The sequence below is a fragment of the Culex pipiens genome, chromosome 2 (genome assembly GCF_016801865.2).
Source record: "Culex pipiens pallens isolate TS chromosome 2, TS_CPP_V2, whole genome shotgun sequence".
NCBI classification, from domain to species: domain Eukaryota; kingdom Metazoa; phylum Arthropoda; class Insecta; order Diptera; family Culicidae; genus Culex; species Culex pipiens.
In genome coordinates, this window is record NC_068938.1 from 188,892,516 (window position 1) to 188,916,835 (window position 24,320).

Below are 24,320 nucleotides of genomic sequence, written 5' to 3' on the forward strand. Positions count from 1 at the left end.
TGGATAGATCCAGACAGGGCGCTGGCAGTTATAAGCGGTATACGCACATCGGAAGGAACCGGTCAAGAAAAATTTCAAATGGGCAGCAGCGGCAACGAAAGCAAGCCAGAGAGGGTGAAGAAAAGCCCCAAGAAAACGTTCCCTCTCCGTTGTTCTGCTGTTCGTAAAGCTGTTTCTTGACCCCTTTCCTTCCGATCTCCATACTAGCCTATAAGGGGAAAGGAGGTGAAGAAGCTAAGGGCCATTCATTCTAAGTGTAATATTTGGTTGAACTAGCTTTTTAGCGCCCTGTCTGGATCTATCCACCATGTGACAAAAGGTTTGAAAAAACTGTTGTCGCGATCGTCAATTCTGTCTCTCCTCTTTCTGTCCTAGGTTAGCTTAATATTTCTCGCCGCAAATTGCCAATATAAGCAAATAATTATAATTGACTTCCGGTGATCAAAACAATATTGTATTCCGAAATTACAGAATTACAGAATTAAATTAGTGAAGCAAAACTAAATATATATATACAGCCATTCCACGTCAAACAGGAAGTCTCCAAATCAAAACTGCTCCGATTTGGCGCAAATTTGGAGTGGGGGTTCTTTGGCCCAAATAATTAGACCGTATTTTTTTGTTTGGCGATTAGGGTGGTCCTATCCGAAATAGGGTGATCCAAAAAATTGCGTTTTTCGTCGATTTTCGCAAAAACCACATTTTTCAAAAAATCATATCTCCGGAACGGCTGAACCAATTTTGGAGCGCCACAATTCAAAAGAAAGGTTATTAGTTGGGTTTTTAAGGAAAAATTTGGTACCTAAACATGTATAGGTCATCGTCATCTCGTCATTTTTCAGTTTTTGCGCGCGGCGCGTCGAAAAACCCAGTTTTTATGTTGAAAAAATCATATTTCCGAAACGTGTTAATGGATATTCGCAATTTTTTGATATGTTATGTAAAATATTACAAGGAATCAGGGAAAAATATTTTCAGATATAGGCTCCTTGGTCCCGAGACCTTGAAATCGGCAAATGAAATATTCATATGACCTTTTCAAATATTCAGCTAGTTTTGTTGGACCTCAACATATTTTTCCTTAAAAACCCAACTAATAACCTTTCTTTCGAATTGTGGTGCTCCAAAATTGATTCAGCCGTTCCGGAGATATGATTTTTTGAAAAATGTGGTTTTTGCGAAAATCGACGAAAAACGCAATTTTTTGGATCACCCTATTTTGGATAGGACCACCCTAATCGCCAAACAAAAAAATACGGGTCTAATTATTTGGGCCAAAGAACCCCCACTCCAAATTTGCGCCAAATCGGAGCAGTTTTGATTTGGAGACTTCCTGTTTGACGTGCAATGGCTGTACAGGGGAAATTCTCGTATGTTTGGCAGGTTAAGCACTCGCTCCTAACTCCATCCAATTTGCTGGTTTTCACTATTTAAACAACTAATTTTGAAAAACTTTTGATAGAAACTTGCTTGCTCACTTCTTATTGAGCTATTTATCACTCGAGTTCAGTTGAAAACGCTTTTAATTAGCTTTAACTGAATGTCAATATTCTGACCTGCCAACATTAGAGGCACGCTGGAATTAGATGCTGTTCCCCTATATATTTTTGAATTTTCTATAAGTGATTTTTTTACCATTTAGGCGGTTGCAAATACATTTTTTTCATAGTTTCATAATTGGTCCGAAAATATAGGGGCAATTTTTTTTCCATGAAACTTAAAAATTTTAAGTTAATAGAAATCTTTTAAGTTTTTGGGATATTCAATTTTGAATGTAAGAGTCCAATATAGGCCGATGCAAATATTTTTTAATGTTTTTGTCCATCGGCGCTGCAGAGGTCGATGGGGGCGCAAAAAAAGGAAAATTTAAATAACATGCCATAATTCCAACAATTCAGCAAAAGTTCTACTCCATGATGTTCTTTTAACATCTCCATACTTTAGGTAAAGTTGACATATTTTAAGGTAATTATTAATATCTAAAATTCAATGAAAATTAAATTAGATATAACTTGCCATGGTTTCTACATTTTCGCAATTGACAATTTTCAGTGTAAGAACGGGCCTTAGCCACCGGTCGGTGCCTTAGCCGAATAGGGATAGAGATAACAAACAAGCTTAGATTGTATTAAGGGCAATTTATAGGACAAATGAAAAATTATTCAAATATATAAATAAAGAAAATGCACATGATAAACAAAATCGCTGCCAAATTAAGGGAAAACAGGCAGTTTGTTACAGCAGCATCAATTGGTAAAATAGAGGGAAAAGCGTTGAGAGATAATAGCATCAAAAAGTAAAATCGAAATCAAATGGAGCCGTGTTAGAAAATCAGTGAAACATAACAAACAGAAGATAGGTGGTAGCTGAAATGAAAAAAAAGAGAAACCCCATTCTGCTGCGAATCAAAACAATACCGTCTATAATCACAAATTAATTTCCTTTCCCACATTGATGCGCCCCCTTCTTCTAGCCGTCTTGACTGACCCTCGCTGATCAAAGGTTTACGAGTCGTTTCCACATGCCACCAGCTAGGGGAACAGCATCTAATTCCAGCGTGCCTCTAATGTTGCCATATCAGAACTTTGACAGCTTTTTTTCCTGTCTTTTCTCGATCTGTGGTCCCAAAATTCAAAATTTGCAAGAATCTGAATAACATATTTTTAAACAATGTATTTTGTGTTGCCACTTAATTTTTTAGGGACAAAAATTTAACAAAATTTACAAAAAAAAAACTAAACAATAAGAATTAAAGTACAAAAAATGTTTGGTAATAATTTCGAAGAAAAATATGTAACAAAGCAAATTAGGGAGCGTTCTTTTGATGTTTAGGGCAGTTGGGCGGATGCAAAGTTGAAGGCCGTTTTACAACACAAAAAAACATACAAATTTACAAATTCAGTGTAGTAGGCTTATGCTTTGGGATGTTCCCTTCAATGTTGTATAATTGGTTGATGAATTGTTTTAGTTTAAAACTATTTTTGATGACCTTAGAAAACAAGTCATTTCGTCTAATACAACTTGAAGGGAGATAAGAAATGACTTAAAAGGACCTTTTTAACATAGTTTCCATGAAGTTAGACCACTTTTATAAAAATAGTCACTTACCAAAACTAACATTTTTGAAAATATTATTATTTTTCTTTAAATTTGTATGGAATTTATTTTACGAGAAAGTGGGAGGGGGTCCAATAACTCAAATATTTTGCGTTACGTAATAAAAGAACGCTCCTTTCCGAAATTCCGAAATTACATAAACAAGCCGTTTGTGATAAACAATTGAAAAAAATCATCAGCACATGTTTTTTTATTTGAAGGTTTTGATTTTATTAAAATTATACAACTAAGTTTGCCATTTCCTACAAACTGGCGGGGCGATTAAGCAAAATTGGAGCTAAAATAGATAAAATTTGGTTTAATATTGCGAGTTATTTCACAAGAACTCATTTTTTCAGCCTTACCGATTCTAATGGCAACGCACAGCGCTACGAACGCGAATAAATTTTGCTGCACCGCCTTTCTCACTTTGCGTTTCTCCTCGGCGGCATCGGTCGGAGGTAGGCCTTGCATGCGGAACATTTTGGTGCGAAAATTTGGTCGATTTTCTTTTAAAAGTATTAAAATGCAGCGATCGGAACAATTTTGGGCACGCACGATAAGAACAACTTTTTCACGCTGGAATAATAAATGTCACCGGTGACAGACGTAGCCAACGTGGTGCATTTAAAAGTATTTTTCTCTCAACTAATTTCACCACCGAGGTTTCGGAAAGACATTAGCAGCTTTTGTAAGGTTCTACACTAAAACCCCGATGGTTTCCCGCATAATCAAATACCAAAGGTGAAACTGTCGAAATCCTAAGAGAATTATTTCTGGTATGGTTACCATTTGTGATATTGTTGATATAATGTCACGACCATATAACAAAATTAAAATGGTACTATTTCCCGAATTGTTACACTTATCTTGACATATTCGAATGGTTGATTTTTTTCCTACAATTTAATGAACGGTATCTATTCGTCATACGATTAGGATGGTTCGAAACAGCTATTGTTAGAACATAATAGTACTGTAGCCGGTATGATAAAAGTTATGATACTCGGTATGATTTAGTCAAAGAAACCTAAGCGGAAAATTTCCTAAATTTCCTAAGTCCTAATAATTGAAACAATTACACAACAATTAATGGTACGATATAATTATTCCTCTCATATGTTTGGTATTATTTCAAACAGTTTTTGTATGATTGAGCCAAAAATGAATTTTAGCGAAAATTTTCTTAAGTCCCGATGATTCAAACAATTGTTCAACAATTCATGGAGAAATATAACTTTTCGCCATATGGTAAGGATTTTTCGGAACAGCTATTGTTAAAACATAAGGGTACCATAGCCGACGTAGTATTTCCAACTTGAAGCTCAGCGAAAAACTCTTAAGTCCCAATAATCCAAACAATTGTACAACAATTCATGGAACGATATAACTGTTCGCCAAACGCTTAGGATTATTTGAAACAGGTATTGTATGATTGAGCCAATTGAACTACAGCAAAAAAAAATCCTAAGTCCGAATAATTCAAATAATACTTTAACAATTCATGGAACGATATACCTGAATTCAGCGAAAATTTTCCTAAGTCCCAACAATTCAAACCATTGTTCAACAATTCATGGAACGATATACCTGAATTCAGCGAAAATTTTCCTAAGTCCCAACAATTCAAACCATTGTTCAACAATTCATGGAACGATATACCTGTTTGCCATACAGTTTGTATGTAAAGCTAATTTATTTTCGTGATATTTTTTATAAGTCCAAATAATTTAATCAATTGATTGACCATTATCAGAACGATAACTGTTCGCCATGTGATTAGTCTATAATTTATTTGTATGGTTCTACCATACATGTTACGATATATTTATGATAAATTTTGAGGCCACATTTCATAATAAAATGCATTTTAAACCGCCAAACGTAATGTAACTGAGATAGCTCAATTAGATAAGGCGGCAGCACCACGGAAGAATCAACAAGAGACATCATCATCAAGCGGTAACAAATCCCGGACATTACAAAAAAAAACGCTCACCATTAATAATCATATACTTACCATTCCCGTTAAATCCACAGTTCCCAGAACATTTGTAAAGTTTATTTTTTGGCTTCTCCCTTTTCAAATGGTGTCGGTAAGTGTCGGTAAAGCAGTTCACCATTTAAAATCATATTTTATTAATTTGTGGTACGGTTCACATAAAATAAGAATTGAACAGTTTGGGGTAGGGTATGACTATGATCCACGAAAAAAATCCCTTGTAAAAATGTATTGTAACATTACCTAACGACCTATTTAATAAATTGTAGGATTGTTTGGGGAATGGAAAATGTACGGTTGCACCCTATTGGGTGTATTATCAAGATCATTTAGGAAAAATCATTCGACAAATGGTGACTGTATGGTTGTTGACTATGCGGGTTGACACCAACTGTTGTCAAACGAACGGAGTCACTTTTTAGTTTGACACCCCTTTTACACAGAGTTTACAAACACTACCAAACGTTTGTTTTGATAGTGTTCGTGAGCGCCGAGTAAAATGTGACAGTTCGTCGCTTTTCAGTTTGACTATAGTATATGACTACATATATGACCAACCAACGGAGTACAAACTAAAAAAGTGTCAAACGAAAAAGTGACCAAACACCGGAAGTTGAGTTTAGGACCGTTTTCTGTCAACCAGGAGCGCGAAGTATTTTTTAAATTTAATTTAAAAATCCATTTTAAACCACGTGGACCTAGACGTGGACACTTTTTTGGGAATCTGTTACCTCCGTCCCCCTCGTAGGCAATTGTTTATACAAAAAAAAAAACTTTTTTGTACGGATCGTGGACAATCGCCATACCACCCCCCCCCCCCCCCTCCTAAAGTGGTTTATGGATGGTCCGATGTAAACATTGGCGAGAAGCGAGAGAGAGAAAGAGAGCTAGTGAAGTGAGGGAAGAGAGAAAAATCGGTTGACAGATTGTTCGCTAGAAGCAAAAACGCCAAACAAGAAGAGGCAGCTGCGGTCAAAAGTGGTTTGGCGTGGCACGTCAGTTCGTCAATGCTTTAATTCTGGAGTATTTTTTAAAAGGTTCAATTAGCCAACTTTCCCATTATTTGCTTTTTGGGTGTTTTGAAACCGCTTGGAGTCAGGGGTATTAAAAAACACCCAAAAAGCAAAAACTGAAAATTTGGTTCATTCTCTTCAAAAAAAATAAAATAAATCCAGAATTGGGTACTAAAGCCCTATGTAAATTTTTATGTACAACGGTAAAAAACACGATTAAATACCATTTCTGATCACTTTTTTTCATTTTAATGCAAAACATTTTTTTGACAGGACAACATTTTTTCTATGGATTAACTATGGTCCCCTTGGAACGAGCTGTCAAGTAGGAGCTTTTCTGTCAAGAAGGACCGCGAGGTTAATTTTTCAAAATTGATTCAAAAATCCATTTTAAACTCTTTGTGGTCGTACAAAGGGTCATTGTACTCAGAAAAATAAGCTTTATCGCTGTAAACAATAATATCAGCAATCTAAGCTACATTTTAGGACCCAATTGTTTTCAAATGAACGGGACCCACTTTTTAGTTTGACACCCTATTTACATAGAGCTCACACTTTCTACCAATCGTTCAGTTTGATAGTATATGGGTCATTCCATCTGAAGCGGAACAGCATTTGAAAATTACCCTCTCCGATCCTGCTCAAATTTGGCAGGGCTGTTGATACTATCAAAACATGCAAGAATCCCGAATTTCATCCAAATCGGACCACCCCCTCCATTTTTGTACCCTCCCAAAAAATCGACTTTTTGCCGATTTTTGAGCAAAACCCCTATCTTCAAACGGCGATAACTCAGGAACCACAAATCATAGAGGGTCGGTCTTAGACTCGATTTTGAAGGAAATTGGACGTAGAGTCCATTTCCGTGATCGAAATTTAGATTTATTTATTTTTTCTACCTGTATTGCGCAATTGAAAACTTTAAACGGCCGTATCTCAAAACACCCCAACTTATTTTTTTTATTTGACCTCACCATCGTGTTCCCCGGCCAATTTTACACAAGAATCACTTATCGACAGAAATGAATATGTTTCGTTCCAAAGATATCGAATTTTAAAGTTTTGTGTTTTCGAGATTACCTTCATCAGCTTCATTCGCCGCATCTGCTAGAAGCACACAGGCGGGCTGATCAATAACTGCTACCTGGTCATTTATAGAAATAATATTTCATCATAAATAATCTTTATCAAATTGGGCAAAAAATAACTGTATAACACTGTAGGAAACTGGAGTTTAATCGCGAATGTTTATTTGCTCTACCACAGGACAGAGCAATAACGACACACAGTAAAGGGCAGAATTGGATTCCGACGAAGCGAGCAGGAAAATGCAATTAATCTTGTTAGTAACACTGAACAATAAGTGCACGATACATTATTGAGTAAAAAATATGAATTGAAATGAATAAAATTTGTTGATACGTTGTACTCTAGTGAAGGACGATCACAAGGAGTAGGAAAAGGATTTCTGGAAATTATAAAATTGAAAATGTAAGAAAATCACAAAGTTTGATCTGCTGCAAAGCGGCAAATTCCCCAAATTTAGTTGCGATGATTTTGACACCGTCCGAACAACAGTTTTTTTTTCTTCTTTCATTCTTGGATTCTTGGAACACAATACGGCTGCTGTCCTCACGTGTAAGGATTTTTTTTAAATTGAATGTACCTTGACCAAAATCATCTTTTAATCAAATGAAGCTGGCTCATAATATAAAAATTGATTTAATATGATCAATCTTTAAATCCATAAATCAGGTTTGCCAAATTATGGTAAAGTGTCAATAATAAACATTAATAATAAAAATAATAATAATAAAGCAGGTTTTGGGGTTTTTGCTGAATGGCACTATTTTGCTACCGCTTATGATAAAGGCCCTAGTCATGGCCTCGGAGGTACTCTAAAACGGTTAGCAACATGTAAAAAACGGTGCATTCAAAATAACCCAATAAATATTCCTTTCACAAAAATAGATTGATCAAGGTAGTGGAACAGCATCTAATTCCAGCGTTCCTCTAATGTTGCCATATCAGCACTTTGGCATTCAATTACAGCTGATTAAAAGCGTTTTCGACTGAAATCGAGAGATAAATAGCTCAATAAGAAGTGAACAAGCAAGTTTCTATCAAAAATTTTGTTGTTTGAATAGTGAAAATGAGCAAATTGGACGAAACTAGGAGCGTGGACTTAATCTGCCAAACATACGAGAATTTCCCTTTTTAGCCATTTGAATAAATATTTGCGTAAAATTCTAAAAATATAAATTAAATCAATCATCTCCCGAAACACCAGGTAGAAGTTATTGATCAGCCCGCCTGTGATGCGGCGAATGAAGCTGATGTAGGTAATCTCGAAAACACTAAACTTTAAAATTCGATATCTCTGGAACGAAACATATTCATTTCTGTCGATAAGTGATTCTTATGTAAAATTGGCCGGGGAACACGATGGTGAGGTCAAATCAAAAAAATAAGTTGGGGTGTTTTGAGATACGGCCGTTTAAAGTTTTCAATTGCGCAATACAGGTAGACAAAATAAATTAATCAACATTTTGATCACGGAAATGGACTCTACGTCCAATTTCCTTCAAAATTGAGTCTAAGACCGACCCTCTAAGATTTGTGGTTCCTGAGTTATCGCCGTTTGAAGATAGGGGTTTTGCTCAAAAATCGGCAAAAAGTCGATTTTTTGGGAGGGTACAAAAATGGAGGGGGTGGTCCGATTTGGATGAAATTCGGGATTCTTGCATGTTTTGATAGTATCAACAGCCCTGCCAAATTTGAGCAGGATCGGAGAGGGTAATTTTCAAATTTGCACTTTTTCGTGCACAGTTGAGATGGAATGACCCATATACATATGTGTGAGTCCCGTGTAAAAAGTGACAGTTCGTCAATAGAGTTATCTACATGCGCATGTATTGCGTGTACGTACACAAAAAAAGATTGAGGTTAAATTTTGTACCCGCCAGCAAAACAAATGGCATGTTAGTTTGCGTGAGATCGGTCTTAGATAACTCTATTTTAAGCTTGACTTTGTCAAACCAACGGGGTACAAACTCAAAAAATGTCAAACGAAAAGTGATCAACCACCGGTAGTAAAGTTTTCGCAGGAATGCCAAAAATAATTTCATCCTGCCTAAACTTCGTACAGTTCGTCAACAATTTGACGCAAGACTTCAACAGTAAAACTATTTTATAAATCAAACGTCTTTTAATCTGTGGCACATTTGCATGAATGAAGCCTGTGAAACCATACAACAGTTGCGCAATTTGACAGTGCCAATGATGTCAAATTTTAGGTATGGCCAAAAGCGATATTTTGGTTTTAATAAAATCAATTAAAAATGCAATAGTTTATTTAAATTGGACTCAAAAAACTGTTTTTGGACCTCTGTTTACAGATTTTTTAACGAAATGCTGTAAAATTACAATCTAAAGTTTTATTATCAAATAGTTATTGCCTCACCTTTTTTCCACCCTGCTGCTGGTTGTCAAAATCTGTGTACTCTCCTTCCTCGTTCGTCGGTGGTGGTGTTGAGAACAAAAATCGCTGTCCGAATTCGGTCGAAATTTGCAGTTGAAAACGGGTTTCCCCCTGGCCAAATCGTCACCGGACCGTCATCCCGGGGCCGGAAGTGTCCACGTCCGCGTTCAAGTGAAGCCAAGTGTCCCCGCGCGAGTTCAGTTACAAAAATTACCCTCCAGTGCTCAACGCGATTTCGAGAAAAGACCATCCGCAGCAAATTTCGACGTGCGCCTGTGTGTGTGTGTGTGTGTGGCGTGAGGCAACGGGGTTGCTTTGGTGGTGTAAGTGTGTTTGGGGCCAGGCCAGTGTTTTTCTGTTTTGACTTTTTCGACGTGCGGATTTTGAGTCGATTACGGAAGAGTCGTCGCAGGTTCGAGAGGGTTGCTTGCTGCTGCTGTTGCCTGAATATTGTGCAAATAAATAAGGGGGTGATCTGTCCTCAGTGACTCTGATTAGGTGTGTGATTAAATCGACCCTCCAACGACTGGCTGCTGCTGGTGGTGGACAGGTGTATCCGGGTGCAGGTGAGTAAAATTAGTTTTAAAGCGATTTGAAAATAGTTTACTCGAAATCACTTCCTACAACACCATGATTATGACAGTCTTCCACAGTGTAGATAGTTTTTAGAATAAAGGAAAAGCTTTTTACAAAATAATCCATTCTAGCTTTTACAAAAACTGCCGAATGATTTAGGGATCTTTCAATCAAAATCTCTGTTTGGCTTAAAAAATGTGTTTGCTAGTGGCAGACGAATGGCATACAGGACAAAGGATTCATTTGCGTCACAGCAAAACTTGTTTGACCTTTGCATTGGTTCTGTGCTTATATTTTTAGTTTATTTTTTCAAATTTGGGTTAATGATTGTGATATTCATGAAATATGTGACTTATGATTCATGAAAATTATATTTTATTTTTCTAAATTGTTGGCATTTATAATTCTACACTACACTTAGACACTTTTTCTTTATTATTAGCTTATGACACAGACAGTGGAAAATGTAAATTTTAAATACCCGTTTAACTTTGTACAAAGTCGTTGTCAATGAAATCCCTCATAATATTACTGAAGCCTCAAAAATGGCCTGTCGTTATGACCTTATTTGCGAAATTTCAAATCTCTGAATTGCAAATGTATAAATGTATAAATGATATTGACTGCTATTTGGGTGATAGCCTTTAGAACATTTTTTCCAGGAGTCTATTCTTAAAAGTTTCCTAAATCAATTAAAGCAGTGGCCTTTTTTTAAAAAAAACTTTCTGAAATTCACGAAAAAAAATTAGACATTGGCAACCACTTGCAAAAAATTGAAAAAAAATCCTGCTTTCTAATTTTATGTGGATTAAACTCGAAAAACTAAAATTTCAGTGAAGCACTTATCGATTCCAATTCCGATTTTACATAATAAATGAGGTTGAATTATCTTTCGGTCATGTTTTATACGTTTTCTAAAAAACATGACTTTTTTTGGCAGCACTGCCAAATGAATTTTGTTTACAGTCGTCTCACATATTCGGAACAATTCGTGCTTGCCTATTTCATTAGCGTACATAACTTTTTTGGACAGAGTGTGTCCTTTTCACACCTTATGTGAACTGTTATCGAGTGAAAGGGATATACTATTGTTTACAAAAGTTATGTGCCCTTTTGAATTGTTAGGCTCTAATTCTGGATCAACACGAGAAAAGAGCGAATAAGCATTTTGACAGCTTTGAAACATTCAAAAATGACCAAATAATACGGAAAATACTTCATTTCAATATAGAACATTTTTTTTTCATTTTTAACTTTAAATGTTTTGGGCTAAACATGTTTTTATATACCATTTTAGATCAGTGTCGTAATTTTCTTAATAAACAATGTATTTTCTATAAACATAAACCAATTTACCCATCAGTTTGCCGATTCTCACCACGTTTTCAATTAAATTCCGTGTAAAAATTATAATACATTGATTGAAAATCGTCAAATTAAAATTGAGATATCTAAAAAAAGACACCGATTGACATGGAGATATTTTCAGGAAGTGTAGTTGAAACTTTCAGATGCTTTGCTCGGTTTCGCGCCAAAATGCGCCATTTTGAAAACAAAGCAACTTGAAAATAAGCTCATACATCTTTGCTGAAGACACCAAAGCCCTAAAACGTCATTCAACAAAGTTAGTTAGATTAGTTAGATCACAATACTACACACCATTTTTTGCTGAAATTCCGTAAACTTTTACTGAATTTTCATCTACTGAAATTTCAGTAAACGATTCGGTAATTTAGATTGTATTGAATTTTCAGTTAACTGCTATTGGTCACTTTGATAGATGATTCACTGAAATTTCAGTAAAATGGTTTTCAAAACAACTGAAATTTCAGAAAAAAAAGAAAATGGCAAATTATTTTATTGAAAATTAAGTAATTTTCTTGTGGTAGTTTGACCGATAATTTGCTGAAGATTCAGCAATCATACTGTTATTAATCTAATCTAATCTAATCGAACACAAGCGCAGCCAGTCCGAAGAAAGCATCCGGGAAGAACTTATGGTTAGATTACGCCTTAAGTTCTTTCTTGACCTTACTAATGATTGCAGTACTTTCGAGGACCCCCGAAATGTAGTACACTCACTAAAGCGGCCCGGCCTACTGCGTTGCATTAACCGCAAGAGACAGATTCTATGAACGGAACCCACATTTCATGGAATCATCAGGGGAAGAAGAAGAAGTGAGGACATACCGTACCAACCACTTCGAGTTATTTATAGAATATGGTGTGTAGTGTGTGTAGGGGAATCAGTTGGGGAAGGGATTGTTGTATTATATAGTAAATGACCTTGTGATATTATTTCACCACTACGGATTAATTCACTCAAAGGGTGTCAACCCCTCGGTGGCCGAGTGGTTAGAGCATCTGACTACCAATCCAAAGGTGTGAGTTCGAATCCCACCTGATTCCATGCATTTTTTGTTCATATTCAAAGTTCAATTATAGTCGAATAATTTCAAGGAGACCCCGGTCGGGAATCGAACCCGGAACCTTCCGCTTATGAGGCGGGAGCCGTAGCCATTAAGCCACGGGCCGGTCATTAACATACTGTTATTAATTCATTTATTTCATCCAAACAATAAGTCAGTTAAGTTTGTCAGATATATGCAGCTACTGATTTTTCAGCAATGTTTTTGTTCATTGCTTAATTTCAGCAAAAATGATGATTGCTGAATCGCATTCCGTTATTTATTTAGGGGAACAGCATCTAATTCCAGCGTGCCTCTAATGTTGGCAGGTCAGAACTTTGACATTGAATTAAAGCTAATTAAAAGCGTTTTCAACTGAAATCGACTGATAAATAGTTCAATAAGAAGTGAACAAGCAAGTTTCTAAAAAAAGTTTTGCAAAATTAGTTGTTTGAATAGTGAAAATCAGCAAATTGGATGGAGTTAGGGGCGACAGCTTAACCTGCCAAACATACGAGAATTTACCCTAACTAAAATGGCAATCTAAAATTTGCTGTGTGCAAAGTTACAAAACACGAAATTTTAAAATAAAATTTTCATTCTAAATGAAAAAAACCCCTTCTTGGTTATTGTAGATTTGCACAGTTCATTTCATATCCCATAAAATGACATTTTGATTTTTGGTTTTGTATTTTTTTTAGATGAAAATGCAGGCCAAGGATTGATACCTAAGAGCATGCAATGGCACTGACCTTGTTGCGTGCTCTTCGGTTGACGTCCACGTAAGGAACATCCTGGAAGGAGCGTAACTAACTACATCCGTAGTTCTGTTAGATCATCCGAATTATCTTGATCAGAACAGTATAGCTCTGGTTCCTTGCGAGTGTCCTATTTTCTTACCTCCACGTTGGCTTGGTTTTCATCATGACCTAGCTGGTGGCCTGTGGAAACGGATCGTAAACCTTTGACCACCGCGGGTTAGAGTCGAGACGGCTAAAAGAAAGGGGCGCGACAATGTGGGAAAGGGAAGTAATTTGTGATTGTAGACGGTATTGTTTTGATTCGCAGTATGTTGAGTCAACTGCTGTGGATGTACCTGAAACATCGCACAACGGGGTTCCTCTTCTCTTCATTCTCAGCTACCACCTATCTCCTATTTTTATTTTGCTCTTCTGATTCCCAATTCTTCACTGATTCTTCTATTTAATATCCAACATTTGATTTTAATTTTACTAACTTTTGATTCTCTTATCTCTCAAAGTTTTTCCACTCTTTTCTATCAATTGATACTGCTGTAACAAACTTTGTTTTGTTTTTTTTTCCTTAAAAATATACTTTTCCTTAATGTACTAATAATATCAAGTCTATTTATCATTCGCCTAATCTTTTTTGATTTTATTGCGAATTTATTTATTTGAATAATTCTTTATCTGTCCTATAAATTATCATTACTATAATCTAAGCTTGTTTTGTATCTCTATTTATTAAATATTGTCTAATTTTACATCTAATACATCTAGCTTCTTACTATTGATACTTGATTTTTATAAAATAAATTCTCTTTTACTGTCAATTGTTTTCAATCTTCACCCTTTTTTTCAAACAAGTGAGGTTTGAGCCCTTACTCAATTTATGGAATGGTTAAAGGATTAACACAAATATTACTATTGTATTTTTGGTAAACTTGTATAACATGCTTAGGACCAAAAATTGTAACAAAACACCGCGACAAAAGAAATAGCAACAGATAAACAGACTCAACAATAGGGAAGATTTCAGGAGAAAACAATACACAGTAAATAACAATAAATTTTTGAATTCAAACTAAAAATAAAACAGTTTTTGCTTTAATGAAAGTTGATAGGCACACTATAAATGGTTAGGCGCTTATACTTACATCAAACCCTACTTAATGTACCACCCCCGGCCGAGTTAAAATGCGTAACCGGAAAAGAAGGTGTGCATGCCTGGCACGAACACTCAAAGCGTGTTCTAGCGTGCTGCTCGTACTGACTCAGAGCAAGGGTGAGATGTAGGTGTAAGGCCAGTGCGTGTTCGTCGGGAACCTGGTGCATAAGATCGGTCAAGGCCCGTTCTTACACTGAAAATTGCGAATTGCGAATTGTATTTTTTTAGATGAAAATCAAATTGGGCGTCTAATTTTACAAAAAGTTACTTGATACTTCTTTTTCAAATTTTCAAACATAAAAAGGGCCGTACCGCTTCTCGAAAAATCTAGCATAACAATGTGATTGGGCCAATGTCGAAGTGTAAACAAAGTGTCTATACTTGTTCCTAATATGTATAAACATCAACTGACGTGAGCAGAATACACTCGTCCCGGGCAGATGGTAATAACAAAATTCATACCATTTCAATAACAAATACTGTTAAAATAACAGAAAGTGTTATGGAATCTTCTTGAAAAATCCATTTTTGCATAAGAGTAGAATAACAGTTTACGTTATCATAACAAAATTTGTTATTGGTCTGATATTGTTTGAAAGCAAAAACAACTTGGTAATAACATTTTTTGTTATGGAAAAATAACTCCAAATGATCGATACTATTGGGATGATCGGATTAGTTGTTAAAATAACAAAAATGAATAACAAAGATTTGTTCTAAGAATAACTAGAAATGTTATTAATCTTTTAATACCATAACAATCCAATAAAAAAAAACATCGACGAATCACAAATCTTGTTATAAATAACAAAAAATGTTATTGGCCTAGTATTTTCAAACATTAAAAATGTTATTCCCCAGTTATTTCCGTCTGCTCGGGTTTGTTTACACTTTGACATTGGCACAAATTTAAAGCAAATTTAAGAGGGGCAGTGATGGAAGAATCTTCACCAAAAGAAAATCTTTTTACGCTCATCAAGAAAATATCGGAAGGAAACATGGCTCATGGCCTTCCTCTCTCGCGCACGAAAGATCGGTAAAAACGAAACGACACCGATAACACTACCACACTTGCAGGTAATACGTCACACGTCGAAAAATGACCTGTCATTCCTTTTCGCAGATGAAAAATGTTTGTAAAAAAACAAAATAAATAAATTCACAAAATATCTTCGACTGACTGATTTCTTTTGAAAGGTTCGGGAGCGATTCACTTTTGCTTGTTTCGCCTCCTCTCTCTTTTGCGATTGACAAAAGTTCGTAAGCGATAAAGTTTTCTTTTGAGCTTGTTCCATCCCAAATGATTGGGAGATCGAAGTAGCCATGGGCGAGTTTGGACGTAAATTTTTTTCGGTGTCGTAAGTTTGACGTTTTCTCCGTTTTTTTTCAAGTTATTTCTCGCTTCTTTTGGCAAATTTTTACAAAATTCCACGACGGTTTCGGATTTGTTCTTCGGATGACTTTATTCTGCAAGTGAATCTTTATGTGGCTGAAGACAAATGTGAAGCTCTCCGTGAATTTTTTTAGCGTATGGCGGAGCGGTGAAGATTCCCTTCCGGCAAAGTCTGAAGCTGTTTGCATCCTGCGGAGCCTTTCCCTTCACTTAAACAGCCCCTAAATGGAAGCAGATTCGATTCGATTTGGTTCGTCGACGGAAAACTTTCAAGAACCTAGAGGAGGTAACGATCGTCATGCCGTCAGGCTGTGTCCAATTCCGGTTGCAGGAAAATGAAGATTGAAGCTGCTTATTTAAAATATCCAGATTTTGGTGAGATCTTTCCATAGTTTTTTGCTGATTTTTTTACATACATACCATACCAATATAAATCATATACTATTGATTAAATAAAATATCTTTCCTACCACTTCTCCATCTTCCATTTTCCCAATCCCCATTTCTCCATTTCCAGGAACCCCCCTTTAAATATAATTATTTGCTAAATTTACACTTACACACCCAGCCACAACTATTTCGGAGCGTTTGGTACGGTATGTCCACGCATCCTTCCTCCCCTGTAGATTCTGTGAAATGTGATCCGTTCAAAGAATCCTCTTTGCGGTAAACACAACGCAGTAGGGCTGGCCGCTTTAATTTTTGCAATTCATTTTCGGGAGTTCTCGGATGTACTGCAATTACTAATATTGACAAGAAAAGTGCTTGGGGCGTTATCACAATACTTTCCAGCGTGCTTTCATCGGACTGGCTGCTTTTGTGTTAGATTATATTAGATTAGAGCTTGTTCCATCCCAAAAGAAAACAATAAATTTTACGTTGAGTAAGAGTCCCACTCTTGTTTAAATCCAATGTTTCGCAATACTGAAAATTTAATACGGAGATGAAATGTTACCAAATAAATACATAGATATTATCTAGAGTGCGCAAGGATCTCTACGTGGAGTAGATGTTTGTAGATACTTTGTTAGTAGATGTTAGTAGGAAGGTAGATCACTTAAATAGCCCGAAAGGAGCAGTTTGAAAAATGGCAAACAAATTTCAAAAAAAAGTTTCCAGCTAGAAGCTACAACTAAAATAGCCAAACTAATAATCTCCCCACATTTCCTTTACAGGAAGCCGTCGTTTAACCCATCACACTGCCCAAACTTCCTCCGAAAGGACCTCCAAAGCTCGCGAGCGCGGATCCAGCAACTCCTTCGAACCAATTCCGGCCCAAATCATTTTCCGGAGAGGGAGCGATTTTTCCAACCCAGAGAGAGAGAGAGAGAGAGGCCTGAGCAGCGACGGTGGCGTGACACATCCGCGTCGACCGTGTGTGTGAGCGAGCGTGAAAATTCGAATGTGTAACATCGAAACAGAAGCTGACGGAAGGAAATTCGTGTGGTCCCTCCTCGCCCCAGACAGGTTACAGATTTTGAGGAGCCCTTTGTGCAGGCAGAGTTCGCGCCGAGTGTGTCATAAGTGCACTGCTCTATTTTTAAGAGCAGATCTGTGAAGAAAGGCCGAGACCGCTTTGGCAATATCGGAAAGACGGAAAGAAAGAGTCACTCGGAATTCACTCTTCTTTTGTGACGTGAGCAGAAGTAGCAAAACAATTCGGGGGTGTTTTTCACTACAGTGGTAACTGAGTGTGTGTGTGTGTGTGTGTGTGTGCGCGGGCTGAGACTTTTCCTTCAACCCCCTTGAAGTTCGTCCTTGCGTTGGAACACCGCACCAGGCTTTTTACCACCCTCCCGGATTAGTGCGGCGATGAGTGTGTGAAAGTTTGAAGGATCGAAACTAGGCTAAGGCAGAACCAACCAGCCGAGGGTGGTCGTCGGTCATCACCGGAGAGAATAAAAAGAGAGGCCTCCGACGGAAAACACACACGGCACCGCGCCGCAGTGAAACGTCAAAAGAAGCCAAGAGGAAAAAATCAATGATTCAGAACCAGTTGGTGGCGAGTGTCCGGTGCTGCAGCTGCTGCTGGAAACTCACCAGAATCTCCCGAGGAATCTCCCGCTGCTGCTAGGGGAAAAGCGCAAAATCATCATCCGTACGCGAAAGCGAAACAAGTGTCTTGGTGTGTTGGTTTCGTAAAAAAACAGTTCTTCTTTTCTCGGGCAGAACTCCCGCACTAGTTTTGTTACACATCCCTCGAAGTAATTGCAAAGTGAGAGATTGTTAAGCCCCCTCCCACCCCGCTGAATCTCAGGTCAAGTTTGTCTCAGTTTTCCCCCCCGTGGAAAATTAAAGGAAAATTCACCAGAAAAGTGTGTGTTTAGTGTTATATAAGTGAATCTGCTGCTGCTGGTGTCTCCGAGGGCAGTCAGCCAGGTGTGTGTGTGTGAATGTGTGTCTCTGCCAAGTAACGAGCACGCGAGCAAAGAGAATCCAGCGACAGCAAACGCCGTCGTCGAAACGTGCCGTCACTTTTTTTTTGCTGACCCCGCGGAGAACTAGAGAAAAGCCGTCAAACTGGAGCGACTTCCAGAATATCTGCGCGACACCGTGGACTGGTTTATGGGGTAAGTTTGAAGCATCCTTAAAATACCGCAAAAAAAAAGAAATCACGACTCGATGTCGTCGTGTTGTGTAATTTGTTGTCTTACTTTTGGGGCGCATGAATGAGGGGAAAACAAAACCAGCTACTTTTTCCATCGCGCAAACGAGTTTTTCTCCCCCTTGGCATTGTCCGTGCACCCCGCATCGGCCTGTCATCGGCTGATCGGCTGGTGCGATGTTGTTGTTGTGAGCTGGTGTGGCAGAGTTGCCAAAATGTTGGTCTGGATCGTTAGGTTTTTAGGATTTTTGTCTGGGGTAAGACTCTGACAAATTTGTCAGAATCTCTGCCAATGGATGCCAGAAGACGATGCTCTTTCATCCAATATGACGTCGGTTCTATCAAATTTGCAGTTGATATTTTTTTTCAGTGCAAAAAAAAAAAAAAAACTTGAGCTTTTTGGGGTCATATTAAGATAACCATAGAATCCCACAGAATCCCAAAATATGAACATAAATCGACATTTCAACACTTTGGCTCAATTTAGAGAGCAGTTTCGGCGGGCAAAATTACATGGAAAACATATATCGTCGACTGGGGCGAATCGGGACTAAAGTTTGAATACACAGAAAAAAAAATGATGGTAATATTCATCAGGAAATGGTGACAGATTTTGTGGCTAAAAAAATGATTAATTTTACCCCAGAAAATGATGAATTTTCATCAGTTTTTGATGAATATTCATCAGGTTCACATTTTTACACATTTTTATGTAATATTACTCAAAAAAAGAGGTAACCAAATTTTCAACATTCCAAAATTCAACTTTTTTTTCTGTGTAGGGGCAGCAGTTTTGACAAAGAACTTTGTCCTAAGGTTTCTATACGTGGTGTCAATCCGAAATTTTCGCGAAGCGAAAACGTTACGTGACGAATTCCCCTCTCGGCAAATTTCCCCTCTTTTTGGTGCACGCTGGTTGGATGAACGAACGTTTCCCAATCAGTCGATCGAGAGACGTGAGATTGATGTATCTAAAATCTCCCCCACTCCACCTCATAATTTTCGGATCGTCGACGAGCCAACAAAACTCGGCTCGGTCGGTCCCGAAAATTCATTCTATTGCTGGACGTCGACGAGGACACATCAGAAGCAGATGGCCTGGTGGCCCGGTAGCAGACGGCCTGGAGGTCCGGGAGCAGATGGCTTGGAGGCAAGGACCAGCTAAGACATGTCAGTCGCGGGAGTCGATCATTGGAACTGGCCACCACCTGGAGTGGCCGGAGGCCCCGCGGATGTTCCGATGGGGGGACATTTTCCGGACCGTAAGAGTTGTGGCAATATGGGTATCAAACTTTATGGTTTTTGATACCGGACATGAAATTTGACACTTTGGCAGTAGTGGCCACAATCCGGAGTGGCCGGAGGCCCCGCGGATGTTCCGATGGGGGGACATTTGCCGGACCGTAAGAGTTGGGGCAATATGGGTATCAAACTTTATGGTTTTTGATACTGGATATGAAATTTGACATTTCGGCAGAACTGGCCACCACCTGGAGTGGCCGGAGGCCCCGCGGATGTTCCGATGGGGGGACATTTGCCGGACCGTAAGAGTTGGGGCAATATGGGTACCAAACTTTATGGTTTTTGATACCGGACATGAAATTCGACATTTTGGCAGTAGTGGCCACAATCCGGAGTGGCCGGAGGCCCCGCGGATGTTCCAATGGGGGGACATTTGCCGGATCGTAAGAGTTGGGGCAATATGGGTATCAAACTTTATGGTTTTTGATACTGGGCATGAAATTTGACATTTCGGCAGTAGTGGCCACAATCCGGAGTGGCCGGAGGCCCCGCGGATGTTCCAATGGGGGGACATTTGCCGAACCGTAAGAGTTGGGGCAATATGGGTATCAAACTTTATGGTTTTTGATACTGGACATGAAATTTGACATTTCGGCAGTAGTGGCCACAATCCGGAGTGGCCGGAGGCTCCGCGGATGTTCCGATGGGTGGACATTTGCCGAACCGTAAGAGTTGGGGCAATATGGGTATCAAACTTTATGGTTTTTGATACTGGACATGAAATTTGACATTTTGGCAGTAGTGGCCACCACCTGGAGTGGCCGGAGGCCCCGGGGATGTTCCGATAAGGGGACATTTGCTGGACCGTAAGAGTTGGGGCAATATGGGTATCAAACTTTATGGTTTTTGCTACTGGACATGAAATTTGACATTTTGGCAGTAGTGGCCACAATCCGGAGTGGCCAGCGGCCCCGCGGATGTTCCGATGGGGGGACATTTGCCGGACCGTAAGAGTTGGGGCAATATGGGTATCAAACTTAACGGTTTTGATACCGGACATGAAATTTGACATTTCGGCAGTAGTGACCACAATCCGGAGTGGCCGGAGGCCCCGCGGATGTTCCAATGGGGGGACATTTGCCGAACCGTAAGAGTTGGGGCAATATGGGTATCAAACTTTATGGTTTTTGATACTGGACATGAAATTTGACATTTCGGCAGTAGTGGCCACAATCCGGAGTGGCCGGAGGCTCCGCGGATGTTCCGATGGGTGGACATTTGCTGAACCGTAAGAGTTGGGGCAATATGGGTATCAAACTTTATGGTTTTTGATACTGGACATGAAATTTGACACTTTGGCAGTAGTGGCCACCACCTGGAGTGGCCGGAGGCCCCGGGGATGTTCCGATAAGGGGACATTTGCTGGACCGTAAGAGTTGGGGCAATATGGGTATCAAACTTTATGGTTTTTGCTACTGGACATGAAATTTGACATTTTGGCAGTAGTGGCCACAATCCGGAGTGGCCAGCGGCCCCGCGGATGTTCCGATGGGGGGACATTTGCCGGACCGTAAGAGTTGGGGCAATATGGGTATCAAACTTAACGGTTTTGATACCGGACATGAAATTTGACATTTCGGCAGTAGTGACCACAATCCGGAGTGGCCGGAGGCCCCGGGGATGTTCCGATAAGGGGACATTTGCGGAACCATAAGAGTTGGGGCAATATGGGTATCAAACTTTATGGTTTTTGATACCGGACATGAAATTTGACATTTTGGCAGCAGTGGCCACAATCCGGAGTGGCCGGAGGCCCCGCGGATGTTCCGATGATGGGACATTTGCCGGACCGTAAGAGTTGGGGCAATATGGGTATAAAACTTAATGATTTTTGATACTGGACATAAAAAGTTGCATTTGGCCATTATCTGAAATTAAGCAGTTAAAATATGCTAATGCTAATGGCCTATCTACAATCACTTAGCTTAGAAAATTTCACTTAGCTTAGGAATTTGAATCAATGGAAATGAATCTGAGTTTCTACAATGGAAAAGTAATCAAATTAGAAACTGACGTTTGGTTTGGAAAATTTCAAAATCTACGGTAAGTTGACGTTTCCATATCAAAGGTAAACAAACAACTGCATAGCAACGTATATCAGCCCAGCAAGTTTTCTAAGTTGATTGTGGATGACGAACGTAAGTTGCAGACTTTCCTAAGTAACTACTTTACTTAGATGTTCTAAGCTAAGTGATTGTAGATAGGCCATAAGCAGTTGAAATATATTGCTTATTAGGCAGGAAGTAATAAATAGACTACTGCAATGCACATTTTTTTGTGCCACTGTGAAAATCTGTTTCTGGAAATTTAGAATAACTATCTCGTAATCATTAAGAGCCCTGTAAAGGGTAGTTTTTAATGTCTGCTGTTCAAATTTCCTTTACTGCCGCCGATTGCTTGCAACAGCCTTGCAAAAACATTCCCGCATCTTGGTAACTTTTGAGTGGTGAAGGAAAGTAGATTGATTTCACTTCGATTTCTATTTCAGCTCCACTTGCAATTTCCGTCCCCTTAGTTCGATAGGACGGTTATTATAAGGGGGGAATTTGGACCGGACATTCTAATCGAAAATTTCAACAATCATCTTGCAAAGTTCTTTGTCATACTGGTCATGTGTAACATAACCACCTGCACCTTTTTAGTGCACTTCAATGCTTAAAATTTTGAAAAAGATGTATTGGTGCATAAAATTTGGCTTACGCTTTTACGAGATATCTAACAAAACAATGTAAATGGGCCAATGTCGAAGTGTGAACAAGGAGTCTATGCTGCTCGTTCCAAATGCAAAAGTCAACTGACGTGAGCAGGATAGGCACTTTATTTATAATTTGACATTTTCTCATTTTCATTGTTTTGCTTGATATGTGGGTTTTAAAATTGCATATGTTTACCAAAATGGCTATAGCTTTTGACCCTAAAGCACAAAATATTTTATTCAAAAAACGAAAATAATTGTTTTTAGAGCTCCACTTTTCTCTTGAACTTAACCCTGAAATACCACGCTAAAAACATTTTTCTAAGATTCTCTTTGATGCTTCTGACAAAATAAGTCGTAGAAGGCGTAGATTGCGAGATAATGTTTTGGAGTCTTCTACAGAATCGCTTGGATATGTCCAACAACTTTCCAGAAGTGGAAACATCTAAAATTCTAAAAAATATTGCTCGAAAGTTAGATTTTCTAAAACACCCTAATCGGGAACCACCCTAATTTTCATTCACGTTAAAATATGTCTCTTCTCAAAAGTAAGTGAGAACTCTTCTGAAAATATCAAATCTCGAAAACTTTACCTGTTTTTGAAAACTCCAAGTTCCACTAAATTTTGCAACCTGCACTGTGCATTGACTCATCGAAAATCAAACCTCATATTGAAAAAATCAAATAGCTAAAATCAAATTTCAGCGGAAAATAAAAAAATATTACACAAAACTGAAACATAAGTCAATGTAAAAATTGAGAATAGTACACAAAAGTAATATAAAAGAAATCAAAATTCATAATCCTGGAATAAAAAAAAATCTACCTGAATAAGGTTGGTGCCTTTCTCACATTTATAAATTAAAATCATCCAAAATAGCATGAACCGAATCTTGAAAAAATGGCCTTTAGGGTGGTACTAGTACAGTAAGGGTGGTTCCAACAATCAAATATCATAATGAACTGCAATTTTGTTTTGAATGAGATTTTACCTCGGTCATTTTACCTAATTTTAGCTCTTGGACGCAAATGAAAGGTGTTTAGTTGGCTTTTAAAGTAAAAATAGTTTAAGGACTTAGAATATCTAGCATAACATTTGAAAAAAAGTCGTATTAGACTTTAAAATTCCGTTTTGGTCGTGACTGGAACAAAAGCCCAATGGATGAAAATATGTGTAATGGTTTCCCCGGAAAAATTTCCGTAATATACTCTAAAATGAGAGATGGTATATTATGTTTCAACGTATAAATACTCAAACAATAATTATTTATATAATTTATAAAAAACTGTACTATTTTTGACAATACTTAAATATGGGTATTAAACGAAGCAAATTTTTGTTTGCTTTTTTACTTTATTAAATATATGTTTTATAAAATACTTAAATTTACATAAAAAAACGTATAATTGCAATATGAGTAAGGCTACCAACTCATGCTGAGCAAAAATCCGTACATTTTGCCGATATGACACCATGGTATAACAAAAACTGCCAAGGAACCCAAGGAATTAATTCGATAAATCGTCGCAAAATTTCATTTTGCTATTAAAGTAATCATAAGTACGTTGCACGTTTAAAAATATTCGCAAAATAAACTGTGATTTGCTGAATAAAATTTTTATGTTCTTCCATTTTAAACGTTTAAAAGTTTACGAAATGCCAAGTCTGTTTTTTAAGAAAACATTTTTAGAGTTTTTATTGAAAAGGTCTTATGTTAAACATAATAGCTTATAGGTCTTATCAAAAAATCAAAATTTGTCAATTCAAATGTTCACAAGCTTTAGAAAGCCTTTGGATCTTTTATTGATTAAATATGTTTTGTATGGAATTAAAAAAGAAC

At 37.8% G+C, this 24,320-nt stretch overlaps 1 protein-coding gene across 1 annotated transcript in view; it reads left to right on the plus strand.

Annotated features, from left to right (window-relative positions):
* Positions 1-9,617: 9,617 nt before the first annotated feature.
* Positions 9,618-24,320, plus strand: part of LOC120415125 (MOB kinase activator-like 2) — a 262,174-nt gene continuing 247,471 nt past the window's right edge. Inside the window, exons 1-2 of the mRNA XM_039576552.2 lie at positions 9,618-10,158; positions 17,053-18,447. Of these exons, the coding sequence (XP_039432486.1) occupies positions 18,443-18,447 (5 nt within the window). The 5' untranslated portion in view covers positions 9,618-10,158; positions 17,053-18,442. The remainder of the gene's footprint in view (positions 10,159-17,052; positions 18,448-24,320) is intronic.